Source organism: Charadrius vociferus, unplaced genomic scaffold, assembly GCF_000708025.1.
Source record: "Charadrius vociferus isolate BGI_N301 unplaced genomic scaffold, ASM70802v2 scaffold565, whole genome shotgun sequence".
Taxonomy (NCBI): domain Eukaryota; kingdom Metazoa; phylum Chordata; class Aves; order Charadriiformes; family Charadriidae; genus Charadrius; species Charadrius vociferus.
The window spans coordinates 77,628-97,800 of NW_009648358.1; the positions used below are offsets into that span (position 1 = coordinate 77,628).

Genomic DNA, 20,173 nt, shown 5'->3' on the forward strand with positions numbered 1-20,173 from the left:
AAAAATCTCCGTTGCCAGTTTATAACTATGTGTCGTGTCCATTCTGCTGCAAAACAACATTCTAATAGTTTATGAAATCTTATTTTTAATTAAGATGTCAAGATACATTTGGAAGACCGTAATAGTAGGAAAGCTTAGAAAAAAGTAATAGGTTAGTCGACACATTAAGGACTTACCCTTTCTGTCACTTTATCTACTTCTATATACATAAAGTTGAGATTTTGATCAAAGTGCTGATCTTTGAACACACCTTTTCGAATCATCTGGAAAAACAAGGGAAAGGGAAGAGTTTCAGGGAAGTTCTCCGTGTCTTACAAATTCCACAATTAGCATCAATGTCTACTGACTTATTGCAACATGAATAATTTAATACTAATGAAAAATATATCAAAAGGACAGCAAGAAATGTCTAAATTGAATAAAAAAAAATACAGTTCAAACCAGTTGAAAAAGGACACAGTATCTTCCATTGACTTACGTATTTTTTTTCAGGTCAGTGCTTAGGTGGTTTCTGCTTTCACTTTATACTTAGTCTATGAAAAAGAAGCTGTATACTTTCACTTCATAAGATTTAAAATCAATATTAATTATACAGTCAGAGCGATGTCTGATATTTACTTGCTGTTAAGAGAAGACGTATATGATAAGAAAAAGAATTCTGGGAGAAAAAAGAAATTATGTTCTACTGTTACAGCAGTTTCAGATATTAATTAAAAATTATATACTTTTCTTTCTTACCTTGTTTGGCATCTTTCCTTTGAGATCCATGGCTAGTTTCAACATATGGTTATTGGTTTTGCCAGGAAAGAGTATTTTTCCTGTATAAAGTTCATATAACGTGCAGCCTACAGACCACATATCTATACCATAGTCATAGATTTTTCCTATAACTGAAACAGAGCAATTCCAGTTAATTCCATAAAGGCAGACTTAAAAAATACAGTATCACAAAACCAGACAGATGAAAAAAATTCTGATTTGTAAACTATATTGGTGCTCCTCTTCTTAGGAATAAGAAGTCACCATAAAAAAAGGGATGCAAACCTTTTATATTTTACAGTATCCCTATTTTAGACAGGGAGGTTTTTACTTAACACCCAGCATGAGTTAAGTTAGTAAAACGCAAGGTCAGAACAATACCTCTAAATTAAAACATAACTATAACCAATCAGAATGACTCCTCCCTGTCCTCACTGAGCTGACCACCAACATACATGAAGAGTCACACACGCATGCTTTCAAAGTCTGAATTTTTGACTGCCATCATATTTCCAGAGTGGTGTTTTGCTAAGACCAAACAGAGAGTAAATTCAAGTCAAATTCTCATTTGCTAGTACTGGTATATCCTGCTACTGCTTATGATACATGTAGCCAATTCAAATGTACTTACTAATTTCTGGAGCTCGATAAAATCTACTAACTAGATACGGTGTGATGTCGTTATCTGCAACATGTGAAGCTGATCCAAAATCACAAAGCTTTAATATCGTTTTAGACTCATTCACCTGAAAGTTAAACAAATATCCATTAGCACTATTTGTAGAGACAACTGCCAATAGCCCTGTGAAAGTAACAATAAATTTAAGTAAGAGATAAGAAAAACATTCAGCTTTTAAACTGAAGTTCTTCCCACATTTCAATCCTTCCTCTCTGTATTCTAAGAAAAATGTAAAACCTTCTTAAATTGGAAGTGACAGTTAATGTCTTCAGATCCTAGAAAATACAAAAAAGGTCAGTTTCATGTACTTTTCCCTCACCAAAATATCCTTGGTGGACCTGTATTTCACTCCAGATACTGAAATTATACCAGTTTAGACTTCCAGCTCTAGTATCCAGAGTACCACTCATAAACCAGCATATTATTCACATATCTCTCGCTTACATAGATTTTATTGCTGTGATGGCAAAAAGCGAACATTTTAAATAAAGTAAAAATCGGACTTCTTCACAGGGATGACCACCAAGAAAACCAAAGGAAACACATTTGATTCCTCTGATGTAGCTCTCACGCTCTGCTAACCAGAATGTTTAATGGAAACAGAAAAGAAAAAAGGCATTAAGAACTTTTCCCCATTATCTCATGCACATAAACAAATTCTCCATCCAGACTCAAACAAACTACTTCCATTTCGCAGAAGGCAAGAACATTTTTCAACTATTCATGGAACAAGTCCCAACAGTTCTCCTAAGAGGGGATACCGTCTTACTTTGGAAGATACGCTTTCTAGAAAGAAACAAGTGGATGCAGGTTTGTTTGAGAAAGATTGTACTAAATAAAATCTTTGATTTAGATGCTGTATTATATTTCTTATGTATTATTCACACTACGATAGCATTTTATATCAAAACATAAACCTTAACATTTTCAGTTAAAGTAAATTTTGACTTCACCTAAATTAACAGAATTATATTAATTTCAAATAATTAATTTTACACAATAGACTGTGAAAAGTAAGTTTCAATTATTTATTACTTACCAAAATATTATCTGGTTTAATATCTGCATGTAGGATATTGCATCTTTTAAGAAGTTTTAAAGCCAGGAACAATTGCTGGCTGTAGGAACGCACAGCTTTAATATGGAGTCCAACATCTTTCCCGTACTTTTTCAACACCTCTCGTAAATTCATACTATTTTAAGAAAGGGAGAGAGAAAGAATAGAAAAGAGCTTAACAAGGAAAAATATAGTGGCCTCCTAAACTGTAAGACAAACTTGAGGAAACCAGCTAGCTTTACACATTTTTGGAGAAAAGCAACATTCAACTTAACATACATACTACTCTGTCAACTACAGCAATGAAACAAAAATGCTGGTCAATCAGATCTGTCCTATACTGTACAATTACTTACTAGACTGGACTTAGTTCAGAACACATTTTTACTCAAGATTAATCTGAGAGGATTTATTTGCACAAGAACAGCATTTTCTTAACAACTCTACTGCCCTTGTATGCGTTTTCTGAAGAAATAAATAAAAAATGAAGCATGCAAAAGATGAGGTGTTGAGGAGGGTGTTAAGGAGGTGATTTTTTGATGTCTTAGACAGCAGATAAAAAGACCACAATTTCAGGACAAAAAGATTACTGGGTATAAATAATGTACAAATGTGTCATAAAGAAATAGTGCAGCACAAGAAAATAATTTGTTGTATGGCTTACTGATGAAAATGTAATAGTAATTTCATAAAACTTGCTTTGCTTCAGCATATATAACTTATCTTTACCTCAAATATGACAAAAAATAAAATATGACACACACGGGAAACTTAGGATACGAAAAACTGATGTCTCTAAGCAGGAAGGGGAACTAAGGCAATGAATACATAAAGATATATCATAAAACACAGTGTCTACAATTAAACTGTCGAAAGAGCCCAATTAGTTAAAGGAAAAAGTGAGCATGCAAAGCAATAACAATTTTTTTCTTTAGACTGTTATATATGTACTCTTCATAGAATATCTAGCATTTGCTGAACCCCTCTGGGAATGCATTCTTAATCCAAACCCATAAAATAAAGAATAAGTACTTTACTTTTTGCAGAGAACCCCAAACGTTTGTCATGTTACCTGAGTGGCTCAAATACAAGACAGAGATGTTGTTTGTGGTAGAAATGCCTGAACAATCGTAGACAATGAAACTTGTCATCAGGATCTGCATCATTGAGCTTCTTCAAAAATTCCAGTTCTTTCAGGCCAGTTTTTTGCCTGAAAACAAAGAAATACGATTAGAAAGCAAAACTAGTGAAATTCTTTTTTAAATCTAGCCATTCACTTGCATGGTTATAATTATCAGGAAATAAGAAGTATCTTGTACTTAAGGTACCACTGCTTAAAACAAAATAAAATAATAAATCAGACCAGTGGTTTGCTGTCAGTGTCTACACATTGAAGTTTATTTAATTCTTTAATCTTCACTGTGCCTTTGTAACCTACTTATCCTCTCGTCCGCCCTCCTGGTTGCACGTAAAGCTAAAATTAGATTTCCTCCTGTAATGCAACACTTCAGTTTCAAACAGCACTCGCTTGAGAAGCTTACTTTTTTTAAAAAAAAGTAATTAACCACGTACATTATTTAAAAAGTTTTAAGCTAACCTGACTATAGAGTCAAGTACACACCCCAACTGATTATCTATACAATGTAAACTGAAACAGCTTATAACAATCTTTTTAGACTTTTCTAGATACCTATTCATATAACTCAAAATAATCCGGTTATACACACAGCAAGACAACTTTTAAAACTTCCAAATTAAAATGCATGGAAAAGATTTTAATTTAAGTTGTATTATGTCCTCTTCCATTAAAGACATGACTGTAGACATGCTGCAGCAGATACTGAAAATGAACATTATAGACAAGTCCTCACCTAACACAGTTTAATAGATCATACTTAATGTTCACTCATTCTGAAAGACCTCTTTTTAAATTATTATTTCAACAGGGAGAGTCCCATCCCTTTCTAAATATCTTATATACATGCCAACTTATAGAGAATACACAAAAATGATTAATATACAGATGTCTTTCTGTAAGTTGCAGATGATCAATTCGGATCCAACCCATAGCCTGCCAAATCAATTTGGGCCATCAAAACGAGATTTTTTTTTTTTTTTTTACAGTCCGCAACTCCCATCTCAAAAATTTTAGGGCTAGGCAGGCCTTATAATTAACTGTAACTTTGTTTCTTGCTACCACTGTTTCCTGCAGTTTTGCAAATGAGAAAGTGCCTGATGAAAACGCAAGTACCCTTCTCCTGTGATAGCTGTAAAGAAGTGTGGATACATAGTCCTCAAGCGCTTCCCATTATCTGGCTCATATTAGCAGAAGAGGCAGGAGTCACAGCTGTAATCTGTTACTTCACTTGAAACAAAGGGAGATTCAAATAACATCATGAAAAACTTCCAACTGTCACATATGCTTTATTATCATTAAACAAAAACATTACTTACATAAGTTCATTGTTCCTGATGATTTTAACCGCTACTTCTTGGTTTGCTCTTGCCATGTCCCTGGCTCGCACTACGTTACTGAAGACGCCCTGACCAGTATAACCATAGACATTGTAACGTTTATCTAGAACTTCACCTATATTAACACCTGAAGAATAAAATCAAGGAATTTAAAAGAGTTAGGAGTGACATACGTAATGAGTCTTTTTATGAAAAATAAACCATTCTGTATAATTCAGAAAAACAGGATAAATTATATAATCACTTGATTTCATAGCATACAATGTTCTATATCACCTAGCTTTGTGGAAATTATGGGGAACAAACTGATTCTCTAAGTCCGGGGTCTTTTCATAACTGAGGTTAAAACCTGCATGCTCATTTCATGCATTCTGTTATGCACTCAGCGAGTCACTGCAGTACATTTATGTTAGAATAACATTTCAGTACTTTTTACATGAGGGTCTTTTCCATTCAGCACTATCATTCTAACTGTCCTTGCAAATCAACAAATAAAACTTACGGTAATAGCCTTCTGCATCAGTCCAGTTATCCCTGAGATTGGGGTTTTCTTTGAAGTCTTTTCCAAACCCAGCAGCCCTTAGACGAGCACTCTGAAATAAAAAGAAAAGTAGCAGCTTTGCTTGTGTGCTTTATGTTTTCCCTTGACATTTAATTACCAAAAGCCCTTTCTTCCTACCAAAACACCATTCCTCTCCACAGTACAAACACACTGATCTTGTAGGACGGAGAAACTACTGAACACAAAATGCTATTTACATACCAGTATCTAAAGACTGATGCAAGTAAAGAAGATGGGAACAACCAACAGAACTATTATTAATCATAAATAGGTAAGTTTCAATTAATATCCACAACAAATTTATGAGTCATGTTAGAATGCACATTTTGGACCATCTGAGCAAGACTTTTTACTTATAGTATGTTTGTATAGTATGTTGTAGTCTAGCAATTTGTGGGGAAAACTGTTTAAGCCTTGAATTTCTGTTCATTCAACGTACTTGTGATCATATAATTACTACAATTGCTGTTGACATCCCTTAACAGATTTGGCAATGTATTACCACAAATTCAAACCCATGAGTAGTAAAGGATATCTTCAATTGAACAACAGGTTCTGGAAGGGGGAACTGCTTACTTACAAGCCATTTAAATCCCTAATTGTAACTTCCAGATTTTTAAAAGCACATCCCCCACACTATCCTTCAAGTACTTATCTTTTTCCAGGTCAAAGGAATATTGATTTTTAAAATTTTATTATTATTATTACCAGTTTTACTAGAGTGACAACATGGCAGCCTTTTGTCACCAATACTTCTGTCATAACTAATAAATTACGGCTGTCATAAACCAAAATTAACTGGAGAGTAAGTTGTCAACTTATTTCTCACTGTTGCGCATCAGCAACAATGAGGTAGATTTACAGACAACAGCAAGTCAAGTCTCAAAACTAGTCACTGGACTGCCAAGATTTGGAGGCCACTTCAGCACATTTAGAGAAAAGCTACTGGAATAGTGCAAAAGTAAAAGCAGGAAATGCATCTCTTCAGCCGAAAAAAAACACCAAAAAACCCACTGCATTACTCCAACACAGCATCATTAGCAAATTAAAATATCTTACACAGACATTTTAATTAACCATACATGAACCTCTGAAAAAAACAGGTATTTAGAACAGAGCAGCATGGTAACGTTAACATAAAGCACAATTTATTTATAAAGTTCGTTACTGTGTGCCATTATAGGCCCTATTGAAACAACAGGTGAATTCCCCAATTGATTACACTGGTAAGACTCCCACTAATTTCAGCAGGTTTTCTTTCACTGAAATATTAATTAAGAACTACTTTGCCTTGGGTGATCAAAAGATTCAGAACATACTATCCGCTCAATTACACATGCTTTTACAAATCAAAGCTCCCACAAACCTCAAGTGACAGTAACTCTCTAACAAAAATAAAGCAAAAAAAAATTTCATACATTTCACCTCCAGGAATTACCTACATCAAAGTACGCAGCGAACATATCATCTGATTCTGTGAACATATCAGGAGCTAGCAGTTTCTTCTGAGCTGAACCTTAAAATGAAATTTAGATTACTCAACATGAAAAAGATGACAAACTAATAACTCTGTTACCAGTATAACTCATGACTTGATATCTTTACAATATAATTTAAGATCAGTATGTTGGCAAACAGGTAGCTCTACTAATGTTTCTAGCCAATACCATTTTACATTCTAGAAACGTAAAACTCAGATTGGATAAGTTCCTCAAAGCACTCAAAAATTTACACCTCCTTGAAAAATTAAGCATTATAGCTTTCAAATCACACTGCAGAAAAAGTACATACTTAACACGATCCCTACAAATAATGACTCTCTCTATATATGTATAAAAAGAAATATAAAATGACTGTGTGTATATATAAAAAAATAGACATGTTTTCAATATACAAGTTCCAGCTTTTCTGCTGATCACAAGGTATTTTACTAAAAACCAAAGCTGTAAAGCCCAAAAGTTGGTTTTTGGTTTGTTTTTTTTTTTTGGAAAATGTTTTCTTCAACCCTGTCAAAAAGGACCTCGTGTATAGCTTTTAGTCAGAGACAATGTTAACTATTATGTTTAAGAGAAACATTTTTAATGCGGGCAACATTATCCCTTTCTCACCTTTTAATCATCTTTAAAGTCCCAAAGACATTTTACTTGGTTGATAAGATAAAAGCAAAGAAATATAAATTAAGTACATGTTAGTGAAAGCAAGTAAACTTCAAACTATTTCATAACACACGTTATGGCAGCATCCCTTCATGACCATGGTAAATCTCCCTTTAGGGTATTAAGCAACAGGGAAAAAGAAACAGTTAACTTCAGATTCTTCAGGTCTCATGATGCATATAGCCAACCACTTTCAATCAAAACAACTGACATCTGAAATCACCTGGCAGCACCAAAAACTCTCATCCATCATGCCAGCACTGTTGTTTCAAGGTATAGACCTGTCACCTGCCACTATGGGGAGACAGGTTACACCATTCTTTCAAGATATAGACCCTTCCAGCAACTGCCTCAAATTTTCTTTTTAGTTCCAGTTAAAATTGCACCGGGCTACAATGAGTTACGAACTAGTTCCTTCACAACTTACTATCCTGCCTCTATACAAGGTCAGGATATAAATAAAGAACGGCTTTTGCAAAAAAAGGTGATCCACTGCTTCCATCTGTTGTTATAGCCACCTCCAACCCAGAATCCTACCAATATATAAAAATTCCTAGATTTGAGTGCAACTCATCTGTTTTTCAACACAAGCCTTTTTCCTATCTTAAAAACATCTCTGTAGTTAAAAGTTATATTTTCATATACTTTAGTGGACAAAATTAGAAAGCAGCACATGCCTCTGACAAAAAAGGAAAACAATATTGTCTGTTATACATAAGAAGACTAAGTCTAGACTTGTCATATGCAAATAAGGAAAACTGCATAAGATAGTTCTTTCCACCTACATTGCAGGAGAACAAACTGAAAACGTACTGCTCCAGGGAACACCAGGACAAACTACAGAGCAATACGCCAGTCCCGAAGAGCTGCAGCTTTATTACTTCAAAGAGAATGATCCACTAGAATATAGCGTATTTAGCCCCCAAGGGTACATCTAGCACATGACATGAAATACAAGCTAACTGTCCAACCACGTCCTGAGGGGTTGGGCAGGTTTCACAGCCCTTGTTAAACAGCGTGCTGTTGCAATTAAACCGTAAAGAGAAACTGAAGTAGTTAAGACTAGCTCAAGTGTGTTCATACGGCAACTAGTCACACCTTTTCACTACCTGGAAGGTGTACAGTAATCCCCTTTCAAAAGAAAGAAAAAAAAAAAAAAGCAAATTTTCACTATTACAGGGTGCACTGGGAAATGGTGTATGTTCCTTTTGCCGCAGCAGGCACGAGGCAGGTTTTATAGCAAGATGTATTTCATTTCAGTATTGTTGTACAATAGACTATGTGCAGGGAGGAAGAGGAGCAAATAGCCATTTCTTCAGCAAGAAGTTACGCTACCAAAATTGACTTACTAGCAATGACTCTCAAAAGCCTTAATCATTCAAAATTACTATAGACCCACCTATACACTTCTAATACAGTGGTTTTAAGCAAAAAAAAAGGGACAAAAGGAGCATGGTTTCCAACCCATCCCAAAATAAAGACTAGGGCTATATTAAGCTTCTAAGAAAACAAAATGCATGACTGAAAAGAAAAATTTGGAATTTAAAAAGGGTGATTCTTAACTATAAAGACAGACATCATTATTTGTTCTTCCAAGCTTACAGCATGAATTGTGTTGAGAGTTATTAGAAATATAGAGAGCATGTTCCATTCATATCATCCTCCTTGACGAGCAAGCTTTATTTTAATGTTATGTTTTTAAGTACTGTAATATTTGTGGAAACATTTTCAAATTCTGTCTAAAAGGTCAATCTACTTCCAAGTCTGGAAGTATATAAGGAAACTAAGCAAAACTTCTCTTTTGAAGAGCTCTAATTAAGAGTTGAGCTTTCATAAATTGCACTATACAGTGAGATTTCTGATTCTTACCATTGTTCTGTTCAACCGTCATGAGGTTGTGCTTGGCTTTTACTGATGCCTCAAATGTGTCCACATTTTCCCGTTCATACTCCTTAACATCAGCAGCTACTCTTTCTAGAATGTCGTCTGGCGAATTTGAGCGACTACGCGTACTACTTTGAGGACTGCTTGGTTCAGATGGTACAGACATATTACTGTCTTCCGTCTGGCCTTTGTATTTCTAAAAAGAAATTTAATTATTAATCTCACCATCACAGCCTACCACAATCTAGATATTTTTATATTCAGTCTTTCAATGGTTTGTGCTAAACCTTCATCTTTGCTGTCATAATCACCTCCATCTCTAACGGCAACAGATTATTTGCAGAATACAGCTTTTGAAAACTCATTTTGCTACAACGCACAACAGCCCAGACCACAAAAGACAACTGAAAAAAATCACGTGTATCCTTTCGGCTTTTACATTTCTGTAACAAGCTATTTTTATTGAAGATTAACTATTTCATTGTGCATGACAAAATGTCAGTACCAATAAATTTATTACTAAACCATTCTGGCACACAAGTAGCGTAATAAAGTCTTTCGGAAAAAAATCATGGTCTTATATCTTACATCCTAGAATTTTTTCCATTTTTATTAGTGTTACGGAACAGAAAAGTAGTTTTAGATTCAGTTTTTTTATTTGAATTGGAAATTCTGTTTATTCATTCACACTTGTTGAAAAATTTCAGATGCGTTAAGAAAGTCCAAGACAACACCTTTACGAATTACTTTTTTTTAACTCAAGTAGTATGAAATTATAGAAATGTCACTTCCTCTCCCAAAATTTAAAAATCAAACTGAACAAATGCTGATACCACTCAGTTATCAAGATTGAACTATACAAGCAGAGGTTTCCCATTTAGGGAACGAAGCTCTGGAATTTCCTTCCTGCATAAACCAACAACAGGTGTAACCGTCCTTCAAAAATAATTTACTTTCTATGCTTTTGCTCAGTCATAGTTCTGAAGGATTTTACACTGGGCTTTGCATAAAAGTCAAATGATGAAGTAGCATAAACCCCAGTGGTTTTATAACTGAATATTAAATAAATATGCTACAGCATTTTTGCTTACTATGTTCTAACTGTGTACCAAATCCCAACTTTAAAAAAAAGATACCCAACTTGTGCTGTAGAATTATATTCCTTTGGCCACAGCTTCCCTTCAGGGGTCTCAATCACATATTACTTACCTGTCACTACTGCTACGTTCTTACTTTCAAGGGTCTCAATCACATATTACCTGTCACTACTGCTACGTTCTTACCAGAAATAAGAATTTCATGGGAACTCACATGCATAATTGAATACATTATCTACTTTCATGAAGAGGGAACCCATGTCAGTGGCTTTATGAACTTTTGGAAATGGGCAACTACTTGAAACGAACTGAACAGTTAGGTTAATTGGTATCTAACTTAACGCTGTATTGACATTATGGTATCAATGATACAGCTATGAAAAAAATCTAGAGATTAAGTTAATTGAAGAACATTTTTAACATGTCATAGGACTGTCAGAGAAGGTTTAACCATAGCACAAAAATGAGTCACAGAAGAGTTCCTTCAGTCTTAAAAGCAATGCTGTTGCAGTAGAAGTGTAAAGTTTAACTGAGACTAACATTTGCAATCAATTAACTAGAAAAAATATAGTAACAGTAACTACTATTATAACATAGTATTAGACTAAGAATCTTCCTTTATCATAACATTTTACAAGAAAAACCTAAAATTAGTTTCCGTAACCCTGGGATAATATAACCGTGTACCTGAACAATAGCTTGTCGCTGTAGTCTTCTTTGTCTTATCTCTGCTTCTTCATCCTCTTCTTCCAAATCAAAGTCTTCAAGACTATAAAAATACAATTACCTTTTATATAACATCATAAACATATGATTATCTACTGATTCTTTGACATAGAAAGCACACAATATATTAAACAATAGCTGTTCAGCTGACTCAGGAAGCAAAGGTGTATTAAATCCCAGTGCATATATTTACATCTCCTTACAAAAAAAATTTCTTTTGGTATTTCGTTGGAAATTTTGAGTATTTCATTTTTAACTGAAAAAAAAAAACCAAACCACCACCTCATTCATTTTCATTCCAGCATCATTCTTCCTCGACAATTTGATTAAAAATGCATACTATTGTGCAACTGGATTAAGTAGATATTTAGCAAACATAAGAACAATTTGCAGACAGCAATTAATCCTTTCAACTGTTACCATTTTTTTCTCAAGCAAAAAGCTTGAGGAAACAGACCAAATATTTTCACAAGATACTGATCAAGTAGAATTTAGAGACCAAACAACATATCATCCCCTCAGGTCTGCCCACTAGCCAACAGGTATTTCTTGCCTACTCCAAAGTCTTCCAGTTCATCCCAACAGTAACTTGGCAAGATCACAAGTACCAAAACACGATCAAGGTTTTAGGTGACAACCCGAAAACTACACCATGAAGATAAATGCGAGTTCATTCTCCATATCAGTGAATCTGTATTTTTGGATAATCAGCGCAAGTTAGAAATTAATTCTTACTTTTCATCTGATGAAGACTCCTGTTCAGCTTTCATACCCTCAGAAAGACTACCTTTAAATTTGTCTTCTTTAACTTTGCTTCTGCTCCTACGTCTATGGCCACCACGTGACCTGGACCTCCTTCGAAGGCGAGATCTACTTCTTCGGCCTCTATCCCTGATAACAATAAGAGGGGGTTGGATTTGGGGGATTTTGGTTTGTTTTGTTGAAGAAAAGAAGGAAAACCTATTCATAAAACATAAAGGTACATAATGACTCCAAGTAATAAAACAAATGAATTCATGAAGGACAAAATGAATTCAACTAATGCTAACATATATAAATGTGGACAAAAAAATATCTTTTTACACATAAGATAGCAACCTTTATTATTTTAGCAATAGTTTACAAGATACACTGAAAATATACAGTGTGCCTTTACCTCCTCCGAGGAGACCTACTCCGCCTTCTTGGAGATCGGCTACGTCGAAGGGGTGAACGAGACCTCCTTCTAATGGGGGACCGAGACCTTCTTCTGGATGGGGACCATCTGCTGGGTGGGCTAATATCTTTTGATCTTTCACGTCTAGACAAAATATCATCTCTGGTCCGCGTTCTTAAAATAGAGGAAGAGAACGGTAGTAAAATCAGGAGCAAGCCGAAAACAAAAATCACAATTCCCTCTAAAAGCTCACTTTAAAATCTTACTGCAGGTGCGGGACCACCAGATGGGCTTCGGAGGGAGGGATGGATAAGTGTGCTGTAAAGCTGGCTGCCCTTCTTGTGTGTGCCTGCCCACCCTCAGAAATATGTGCCCATACATAGGTCTAGTTCAGGACAGCTCTGAAAACAGAACTTCTTAATTACTACCACAAAGCTAAGAGAGGTTTTAAAACAAAGCTTGTGTTTAAGTCTTACACAAATAGCGGCCTGTTTTCATGTCTATCACAAACAGTATTTAAACAGTAAATAAACCCCAACAACTACTTCTTGAGAATTTTCTCAGCAACTTTACAACACAGTATTGAAATTTAGGACCATGCTACTCCGCAGCAATGACTTTAATGTCTATTTCCATTTGGGCACTAGAACAGTACAGCTTCAACATTTCATACATTCTAATACAGCAGCTGAAAACTAAAATTTGTAATTACCATGTAAACTAACGCTCCTCAAACTAAAAAATAATTCAAGTTTGACACTACATACTATTCAGAAATTTGCTCATTCTTTTCTATACAGATTCACAATTATGCAAGAAAAAAAATCGTTGATGGGACAATTACATTAAAAAGCTTAATTGTATTCCACAACAGCAAGACTCCAATTAAAAATTGGAAAGTATAGAAGTTAAAAATATTTAACTATTCTAATGATGCTGCAACAGAAATTCTTGGAATATATTTCCACACTGTTGTTCAAAGAAAATGTTGCTACTTCATCTCTTCTTCCCCCCCCTTGCCTTTTTTTTTATTTTAAATCAAATTGGGACAAGTTATTTCAGGTGGAGAGATTAATTCCACCCATTCTGTAATGTTTTATTGTTTAAGACTGTTATATCAGCTTCAGTTACATTAGCTACGTATAACAACCAGGCATACAGAACTGATGCAAAATAGTAAACAGTGGGACAGAGGGAAAATTTATGCATATTCAGAAATACTGGCAGTTTCTACAAGAAATTACTGAAGACTCAAATGATGGAGCAGGCCGATCTCTTTAACCCATTTAATTTACACTATGTTCTTGTGAACAGTATTACAGAAAAAGTCACAGGATGAACTGACAGTTCCAGGTTTCCGGGCTAACCAGGTGGCTGTACTGCCAAAACCCAATCAAAATAACTGCAAAAAAATAAAATCATTTCAGCGATCACAGGTATGAGATAAAAGGCAGAAGCTGACTAGGAATTCCTAGTAGTGTCATATAATGAGTAACTTCAGTCAAAAACCTGAGAAATATCTTACACTATTAGAACACTGGAAACAAACATGCAAAATAAATTTACTGGGAATTTTTGGTTAAAACAGTTCATTAAAGCTCCTGAAATTCTCTGGCAGCCTGAGTAATTACAGGCAGTTAAACCTCCCAATATAGTTGGGAGTTAGTTCAGGATGTCCCACAAAGAAATATTATTCCTGCTAATTTGCGAACACTTTCAGCAAAAAATATTTCTTAGTAGTTCCCCACTCACATGCTGCTCACCACAGTGTTACAGAAGTATGAATTTCATAGCAATATTCTAGACACATGCATCACTTGAAATAGTGTCTAGACAACTAATTCAAACTGTCTGCAATGCAAGCTGTCACGAGAAATGAAAACTGAAAGATGCAAAATGCCATGGAAGAAAAGTCAAATACTATGTCGAAGAAATGTAGTGGGTGCGCTGATACATTCCTGATACACCCGAGCGCAGTCAGATAAACTGCTAGCGTTTAAAATACTTACTTACTCTGGTTAACACCACTGGAGCCATCCTCCAAAGTACCTGCAGTATTGCTAAGCAGTAGTACAGACAAATAAGCTGATAATGCGCCTGTAGAAGATACCCCATACTTGAAACCAGAGTAACCTTCAGTGATGCAGGCAGAAAGACTTTCACATTTATTAGGTGCGTATACACTGAGCTAGATCTTTGTGGTTCCAATACCCAGTTTTAAATTCATACTTCCTTGCTCTTAATTCTCAGAGTGGGCAAAGCTAAACCCCATGATAAAACATTTTAAATCATTCGTTATCCAAAAGTAACACTGAACTCTTCTGCCTGTTGAACTTCTTACATTTAATGAATTAACATATACACTTATATTGTTCTCTGCTTGGGAACTTACTATCCAGGCCTTACCAGCTTTAGAGAAGGAAACATTTGCAATTATTGTCTCATGGTTTATACTAAATTTCAAGGTAACCGCTCTCATAGGCTAAGCGGTCTTTTTAAAAAATGCCAAGACTAAAAATACATTAAAAATATTTCAATCTTTCTCCTGTAAGTGTATGCAAAACATGGTAATGATATACAACAGAACAATAATGACACAACACTACCATACCTCTAGCAAATCAAAAATACAAGATATTTTTAAGAAAAAAATGACTGTAAGAAGGACATCTCGATACAAAAGATTTGCTTACATTCACACATGCTGACTCCATCTTTAGGGGTTTTTTTTGTTTGTTTGTTTTTTTTGAGAGCAGAAAAGGAGTTGATTACCCACTTCTAGCAAACACTGATATGTAAGAGTGGATGGGACTCTCACTCCACAGAAATTCCGGAAAGCAACAGAACTACTAACTGAGAAACAGAGTAGAAGCCAAATTCTGAATGCAACTGAGTGACAAAAACAAGAACCTGAGCTATAAAACTCGTTCCCAGCAATGGTGTGAGCAGCAAATAACTCAGCGCTTTAACAACCAAAGCTGAATTTGCATGTCTGACAGCTGGGGAAGTATTTTTAAAAGCTGTATACATACAAAGCAAGCTCATAATATAATGCACAATCCGATTACCTTTTTTAATAGCTATTTTCAGGATAAGACAAAGAGATAAACACCGAATAGGAAGACAGTTCATCCTGTAATGCATTTTTGTGACAGTTCATGACAACTTTAAGTTACCTGGGAGAAGAAAGACGCCTCCTTTCCGATTCTCTTCTTTTCCTTTCTGCAGACCTACTCCTCACTCTTCTAACTGGAGATCGTGTTCGAGAGGGGGATTTACTCTGTTTAGATCTGCGATCATTGAAGAGAGGGGATCTGCTTCTTCTTGACTTTTCACGTTGTTTGGGAGATAAGCTTCTTCCTTTTGGGCTACGGCCAGGTCGTCTAGGGGACCTGTTTTCTTTCCCTGAAGAAGCATCTTTAGAAGGAGATTTAATTGGCTTTTTTTCTTTGTCAGTCTCTGATCTCCTAGGTTTTCTATCTTTGGACCGTGATCTTCTATCTTTGGATTTGCTTCTTAGTTCTGTTGGAGATTTAGATTTTCTGCCACGATCTCTACTTTTGTTTTCATTTACAACTGGAGACTTTCTGCGATCTCTTGATTTACTTTTATCTTCAGCCTTATTTCTATCCTCTGGGGGAGATTTAGATTTTCTGTTTTTCTCCTGAGACCGCCTTTTAAGCATTGGAGACCTGGATTTCCTTGTCTGATCTTGAGACTTACTCCTCTTGTAAGGGCTTTTGGATTTCCTCCTCTCTTTTGACTTGCTTCTAGCCGTCTTCTCTTTGATTCCATCAACTCCTACCTTGCCTTTCTTTTTGTCAGATCTGTGCCTAGTCCTTTCTTTTGATTCACTCTTACTTCCTTTCTTAGAACTAGTTTTATTGTCCACAGGTTCTAACTTCCCCTTAGTGTTTGACTTTGCTGTAGGTCTCGTTCCATTTCGTGCTTTTTCATTAATCTCCCCCTCTTCTTCAGATCCTGACTCATAACCTTGTAATATTAATCCCATGCCAGACTGGACTTTTCCTTCCATTAATTCATTTTCAAGTTCAGCTTTCAATAATGCTCTTTGTTTCTCCAAGTCTTCCAGAGGAGCTAAAAAATCAATTTTAGTTCTTTTAGCTGGTCCATCTTCCTTGTCAGAGGTATCGGCTACCTCTTTCCGTTTATGTTTCTTATGTTTGTGTCTGTGTTTATGTTTTTTGTCCTTATCTTCTTCTGAAGAATGTTTATGTTTCTTGTGTTTACTTCGGTGTTTGTGTTTCTTTTTTTTGTGTCGGCTGTGCTTGTTCTGAGGTTGGTCTGCCTCTGATACTTCCCCATTTTCTTCATTTACACTTTTCTCAGATACATCAGCATCCTCAACCCTGCAAAAAATAAAAAATACAGATGAGTACTATCAACTCACTGCAGTCCTTATTCATAATGTGTTGACAGTCTTTTTTACGATAGAAACTAACTGCCATTTAATTACCTACCTTTGGGAGAATTAAAAATGTACAACTAATGTAACCAAGTTATAACAGCAGATACACTTCCTCCTGAACAGACAGCTGTGATGGCAAAAAGAAATACTGCGGGAGGGAGATACAGCAAATGCACTAACAAAACAAAACGTGTGGGTGCAATCAATGCTTATGCTTTTAGGTTCAATACTGACAGTATTTGCTAATAGTACACAACAGCACTGCATATTTATGCATCCTGTCAGTCTATCATCTATCTGCTGCTCCACTCCGATGCCTAACACAAGCTATGCCTTTTAAAAGTATTTTCAAATGGCAGAACACAGTGCGCTCTAAAGACCAAAACTTATTTCAAGGGATGACGTTGACTACCTTAATGAAACCATCTTGCAAAAGCTCACACAGAGTTGACTGATTCTCTTAACTGCTATTTCTTTTTGTAAATGTTCACACCTGTTAGAAAATGAAGAACTGTTCTTATCATGCATTTTTATTATTTATACAATACAGGGAACAGGATAAATTAAAGAAGTCTTATTTCAGAAAAGCTTTCTGATAGTATACAGCAGACTATCAACTTCCCAAGAAAATAAGCCGTAATCTTCAGACTTGTAAAATGGTATTGGCCAAAAAAGCAGAAAATAAGACTTCAGAGGGTTATTAAAATAATAACTTATAGTATTTCTTCTAAAAAAAATAATCATTTCAACTAGCTAGTCACAGCAACAAACAATTTACAGAATCACAGAATGGTCAGGGTTGGAAGGGACCTCTGGAGATCATCTAGTCCAACCCCCCTGCCAGAGCAGGGTCACCTACAGCAGGTTGCACAGGACGGCATCCAGGCGGGTTTTGAATGTCTCCAGAGTGGGAGACTCCACCACCTCTCTGGGCAGCCTGTGCCAGTGCTCCACTACCCTCAAAGTAAAGAAGTTCCTTCTCATGTTAAGATGGAATTTAGTGATGAATTTAGTGTACTTCTAACTTCAAAAGTTATAAACATCACTTCTATCATTATGTATTCACTTTTCCTTAGGTGCTGAAACTGGCTTACCAATAGATTTTTTTAGCAAATACCTTCTGATCTCCTCCAGAACATCAATTAAGTTACCGTCTACCTGGTAAGACAGGTATTTGCCTTTTGAAATCTGTTGCCAAATATTATAGGTGCTAGAGTTCACCTTTCTACAAACTCACCCCACCTAAGCTACAGTTTTGGAATTTACTAGCTAACACTAGCTAACGCTTTAATAACTTAAATATAGCTATTTCTGCATCCCAGGCCTCATTCATTGAAAAGAAATCCCCTAAATATGATGGTCGGGAGTGGTGGAGGGATGTACACAGATATGTATAGATATCTTCTAAACTCTACGAGTTTCATACGACAGATGTTTCTGAAGAATATGATCAATGATCCAATAGAATAAATGTATCAGAGGTATTCTAAGCCGGGCCTAAAGGAAGGCACTTGACTACAAATCCAGTTAGTCCCTTCCTAATTAAAGATAGGATCTTCAAACAGCGCAGTTACTGATTTTCTCCTGCTTGAGTTACTGCAAATTCTAGTACTAGTAAATAATCCAGACTTTTCTGCAACATACACTAAAACTGTTTGCTAAAACCCTTAACACTTTAGTGCTCTGAAATGAGAAACTTCCAAAGGGAGCAGACTGAGTTAAAAAATATGCAATATTCAGAGGCTTAAGTCAGAATGCTGTATGCTTTTTCTTCTACATATTTCCCACTACTTCTGCTTAAGAAAAGCATAAAGAAGGGTGTTTTTCTTATTTTCTTCTTTCTGACACTCTACACCATTATGACAAACCGCTTTGAAATGAGTTTGCTTTATGCTGCACTTGGCACAAAAGACACATAAAGAAGAAAAAAGTATTACATGTAAAACTTGGATTTGCAATCCAGGACAAGTATGTCAGTGATATAAGTTGACTAAAGGGCACAGAATTATCACAGAGAAAATTTTAAGGGAACTATGCATCTTTCAAGATTTCTTTTAGTCAGATACAGGATGCTGTATAACTCCCCAATAACACATTAACAGTACTTCAATACTTTATAAAAATATTACAGAACAACCACAATCACATCCATTCAAGCTGCTGCAGATTAAGTCTTCCTTCTCCTAATAGCAGAAAGTGACACTGAAATCTATAAGGAAGTCATTTTGTTGTCATATGTATATTAGTGTTATGTAAGAACCTCACCTTACATTCCATAAAAACAAGCTGGTAGTGGAGGTGCCAGATGAGATACAGGACCACAGCAGCATCTCAGGCAACTACAGACCACTAATACAAGTGCCAGCTTTCTTTGCATTTGTACCTCCACTATAAAATTACTATTAGCTTCATTAATATGCATTAAATATTTCAGAGTTTTCAGGAATCTGTTTATTTCAAGTAATTCTATCAAAACATGGATAAACTTTTACTTCATTCAAATGCTTCAGACCTGTGATGACACAGATGAGAAACCTTTTAAGGTTTCAGAAGGTTATGAGGCAGATCAGTGACTACATGTTTAGGTGCTAATGGCTTTAACTAAGGAGGAATTGTGACATGATATTACAGCCCCGCTTTTTCTTACTTCTGAATTCAAGAAGAACGATAGGAAATTAATGAAGATCTATGAAGAGATTTCACCCATCATTTCCTACATTCAGGCTTCCTGTTGCCAGTTTTTACCTTGTTGCTCTCAGTTATGTTTCTCTATACAATACTAAATAGTTTTATTCATGTGCTCACGTGTTTTACACAGTACATCCACTGCTTTTCCTCACCTGTTTTGTACTGCCACGATTAACAACAACAAAAGAGCCTCAAATCGCTCCCACGCTTAAAACAACAACAAAAGAGCCTCAAATCGCTACTTTTAAAGGGAGAAAAAAAAATACAGAAAGCAGTTTATATGGCTAAAACGTTTATATAGCGAAGAGCAGCAATAAAGTAAGCATTAACTCCGGGCAAAAGTTCCACAGAATAAAGTGTTGAGGAGCTTATCAGCGTCGACACACCAAAGCCTCCCGACGCTAAGCGGGGGGTCAGGAAAAAGCACCCCGGGAGCCCCAGCCCGGCAGGGAGGTGGCAGCTCCCTCTTCGCTTCCCAACGGGAGCCGGGAGTTGCCAGTCATTT

At 35.7% G+C, this 20,173-nt stretch overlaps 1 protein-coding gene across 1 annotated transcript in view; it reads right to left on the minus strand.

Annotated features, from left to right (window-relative positions):
- Positions 1-20,173, minus strand: part of PRPF4B (pre-mRNA processing factor 4B) — a 22,185-nt gene that overhangs the window by 1,078 nt on the left and 934 nt on the right. Inside the window, exons 2-14 of the mRNA XM_009885243.1 lie at positions 15,728-16,914; positions 12,552-12,725; positions 12,131-12,286; positions 11,357-11,438; positions 9,558-9,768; positions 6,975-7,048; positions 5,473-5,563; positions 4,950-5,097; positions 3,568-3,705; positions 2,478-2,631; positions 1,391-1,505; positions 739-890; positions 177-263 (exon numbers count right to left, since the gene is read on the minus strand). Of these exons, the coding sequence (XP_009883545.1) occupies positions 177-263; positions 739-890; positions 1,391-1,505; positions 2,478-2,631; positions 3,568-3,705; positions 4,950-5,097; positions 5,473-5,563; positions 6,975-7,048; positions 9,558-9,768; positions 11,357-11,438; positions 12,131-12,286; positions 12,552-12,725; positions 15,728-16,914 (2,769 nt within the window). The remainder of the gene's footprint in view (positions 1-176; positions 264-738; positions 891-1,390; positions 1,506-2,477; positions 2,632-3,567; positions 3,706-4,949; positions 5,098-5,472; positions 5,564-6,974; positions 7,049-9,557; positions 9,769-11,356; positions 11,439-12,130; positions 12,287-12,551; positions 12,726-15,727; positions 16,915-20,173) is intronic.